General features: G+C 41.9%; 1 protein-coding gene across 1 annotated transcript; it reads left to right on the forward strand.

The window, feature by feature from the left end:
* Nucleotides 1-432: 432 nt before the first annotated feature.
* Nucleotides 433-1,908, forward strand: LOC149779939 (uncharacterized). The gene has a single exon (XM_089937340.1). The coding sequence runs from the start codon at nucleotides 499-501 to the stop codon at nucleotides 1,906-1,908; it is 1,410 nt and encodes a 469-aa protein (XP_089793466.1). The 5' UTR covers nucleotides 433-498.
* Nucleotides 1,909-3,910: the final 2,002 nt, after the last annotated feature.

A 3,910-nucleotide genomic window follows, 5' to 3' on the forward strand; every position in this document is an offset into this window, starting at 1 on the left:
TCATTCACAGAGGACACACCGAGGTCAGTGTGCGCCATATGCGAGGAGAGATTTAGGGCCCTGAAAATCTTACCATGTATGCATACGTTTTGTGTACCATGCCTAAAGAACTATTTGGAAACTTTGCCGAATGTGGAGATAGATTTCCCGTGTCCCATGTGCCAGACTATCATCCCCGTCCCGAGGAGGGACATGCCTCCAGAGGATTGGGTATGGCACATCAAAAGCCATCAGAGAAGGTTATCGTTGGTAGAAAGTGAGGTTGTGCTTGATGAAATCGACCGTAAATGCGATCCCTGTAAAGAGATGGCGGAATTCAGAGATGCTACAAACTATTGCCAGACTTGCAAAGAAGCCCTCTGCGGCGTTTGCACCAGAACTCACAGAGGGATGAGGATAACACGACTCCACAGTCTGATTCCCATTCAAGAATCCAAATCACATCAGCTGCAACTCTTGCAAGCCGATGAACCATGCTCTGACCATCCTGGCAACACTATGAACATGTATTGCCAAGATCATTTTGTGCCTTGCTGTAACACGTGTGTGGCGGTCACCCACAGACGCTGTCAAAATGTTGTCACAATGGATAAGCTAGCAAAAGCCCTGAAACAGTCAAAAGCAGGAAGCGGCCTTATAACCAGAATGAAACAATGCCTAACTGCAATCGAAGCCGTTGGGTCCAAGAAGACAGTATCTCAGCAACATCTTTTGGGCCAAAAGGAGGAGGTTCTGAAGAAGATGGGCAATTTCAAGATGAACCTGACCAAAGTTATTGACGATCTCGAACGGCAGTTTGCAAATGATGTTGAGAACTTGTACAGTGAGCAGACAGATCTTATCAACATGCAGGTAGAGAAGACAAGTCGGTTAGAGCGAGCTTTGAAAAGTTCCATCAGCACTCTGCGAACAATCATGAAATCTGGGTCAGATGCTCAACTAGTATTGAACATCCACAACCTCTCTGGAGAATGTGACAGATATGAAAGGCTTGTAGACGAGGACAGAATTAATTTCAGGGAATTTGACTTTAAATTTGTGCCAAACGAAGATCTAGAAACAATGTTTAAAGGAATTCATACACTCGGCGTTGTGGAAGTGATGCAGAAGAAAGTGCTTGGAAATCTTCAGAGCAGCTCAGCAAAGAAAGAAGGCATTATCAATGTAAAAATACCGGGAGATAAAGATAACTGCATCATCAATGCCATTGACATAACTGAAGACGGCGATTTCCTCCTGTCAGACTACAACAATGCCAAAGTAAAGCTGTTCGATCAGTATGGTATTTTCCGGTCCAGCGTCAAACTTGATTCTGGACCCCGTGGCGTGGCATACTTGTATGAAAGGAAAGTTGCCGTGTCGCTTCCAGACCAGAACATGATCAAGATGCTTTCCATTGAGGGCAAGTATCTCGTCCACTACCGGGATATATACACCCAGTTCAAGACGTATCGCCTGGCATACTACGGTAACCAGAAGATGGTGGCAATATGTTACGCCATGTCATCTAAATCGCTCACCGTCATCAACCCCACTGGCGGCGTGGAAAGACATATCACCAAGAAGAGAGATTTCAAAGGCTTGGGCGGCGTGTGCTTTGATTCCATCAAATCCTACGTTTACGTCTCGGATAGGGATTCCATCTCAGCATTCAATTACAGTGGAAAGCAAGTGTTTCGGAACACATACGGGCGGGCAGATTTGAGAGGGATGTGTTGCGACTTCCAAGGCAACATGTACGTCTGCTCAAGAGACGCGCGCCAGATACTTCAGATTTCTGCAGACGGACGGCTTGTGAAGACGATCGTTGTGCCACTATCTCCACAAGATATCGCCATAGAACCTATGGGAAATAAGATAGCAGTGTGTGGTCTTGGAAACCTTGTACATTTGTACAGATTGTTATAAATATCCATCGTACAGAATAATACTTGTATTAAAATTGTCAAGGATACATGTGTGATTAAGTCAACGTATGCAGTATATATACTTACACTGAACAGCTGCCGATTTTACGAGAAATTTACGTTGATAGGGATTACATTCGTATTATATTAACAGGAGACGAAAAAAAAACGTTCTGTATCATCCCAACATATGAACCAAACTTTACACAAAACATACTATTTTCTTCAATATATATTTATTTTAAAAATAATTGTAATAAAACCGCTAATTTTATACATCGAACATGAGGAGAAAACCTATTCAACTGACACATTTTGGATGTCCGAAAAACAAAAGAAATGAGTTCTACTTTTACATATGCTTGTGAAGAAAATATTGTCTTATTCCGAATAATCAGACTCACGGTTAATGGAGATACGTAGAGCTAACGTGGTTCAAATGAAAGTCTGTATGCCCAAGATTTGCTATGCCCACCCCGACCGCTTCGGTGGCCTGGTGGTTAGAGCGTCCGCCTCGGATGCGGGAGGTCGTGGGTTCGATCCCCGGCCGAGTCATACCAAAGACTTACAAAAATGGTACTAACACCTCTCTCGCTTGGCACTCAGCATTACGAGGTTAGTGTAAGGACTGTTCGGCCTCGTGTCAGGATAATGTGACTGGGTGGGACATCGTGCTAGATGTCTGCAGCATGATGCCCCAGTGCTAGACATCACTATAAACTGTCACACTGCAGACATCGTGGCGATATGACTGAACAATTGTTAAAAGCAACGTTAAAAATTCAATTCCTACTGACGCGCACACACACACACACACACACACACACACATGCCCACCCCGTCCATATCAATTTCTATATGCCAAATATAAAGCTTTACATTAAGAACGCCTAGGTCGGGCTTGATTGCATTATTTTCCAACACAATTTAAGGGAGTTCTGCAGTGTTTGACTTTGAACTTTAATTTTCAATAGCATTATATTGGTGGGATAGTCCGTGTTGTAAAACTAGATTCATAGTTCATTAAAGTTTGCAAGGACCTCGCCATATGAAATATAGTATAACAGAATTTTGCTTTCCAAAATGTATGCGGGGGGGGGGGGGCGGGCAAAACTTGATTCAAAAGGGGGCAAAACTTGACTGGCTTGTTAAATTTCGTATATAGGCTACATCAATTTTACAGCACATGCAAATTCGGCCCCCCGCCCGCCCCCCCCCCCCATGACGTCCAAGCATTTCGTACCAAGAATATCGATATTAAATGAAAGTTAATTATTTCATACATGCTCATACAACAAAACCATAATTTTCTTAGCAAAATACAACCCTATATATAGATTAACATTAGAATGACAAATAAAGCTAAATATAAATTGTGAAAACAAATGTAACATTATGGAAGTAAGTAAAATACATATACTTCTATATACATGTGCATTAGACTAATAAAGCAAACCGTAACAGGTATATAGTTGCGCATACAGTTGCTTTTATAATCCCTCTTGCGATCTCATATAATGCAGGTGACCTTTTTATTATAATTATTGTGCCATATTTCTCCATGTCTGACTCCTCTGGGACACTGACTAGAAGATTATGGATTTATTGAAGTTTCTTTCTCATAAATTAGTGTCACGGGGTTTGAGTTTGCAGTTGATAGATTCATCATCAAAGCAGTAGGTATTGTTTACTACAAAAAATTTATGCTCTTCATCAATCTGATTAAAATAAGGTCTCCACTGTCCTACATGAAAATCTGACAGCGACCGCTTTATGGTCATGATGTGTGACGTTTGAATTAACCAATGGAAATGCAACCTTCAGAGATCTGAAAGTGAATCAGATCGTTCGGCACAGATTGATGCTCTTCAGTCATATTGATCGCTCTCCCAAACGCGAAGATATAAGACTTCATCTGACTGGCTGATAAAATTAGCAAGTATGGTAATAACATTGGTCACCAGAACATGACCCCTAAGCGGTCGCTGTCAGATCTTCACGTA

This window comes from Sinohyriopsis cumingii, chromosome 16, assembly GCF_028554795.1.
Source record: "Sinohyriopsis cumingii isolate HCF-2022 chromosome 16, ASM2855479v2, whole genome shotgun sequence".
Taxonomy (NCBI): Eukaryota; Metazoa; Mollusca; class Bivalvia; order Unionida; family Unionidae; genus Sinohyriopsis; species Sinohyriopsis cumingii.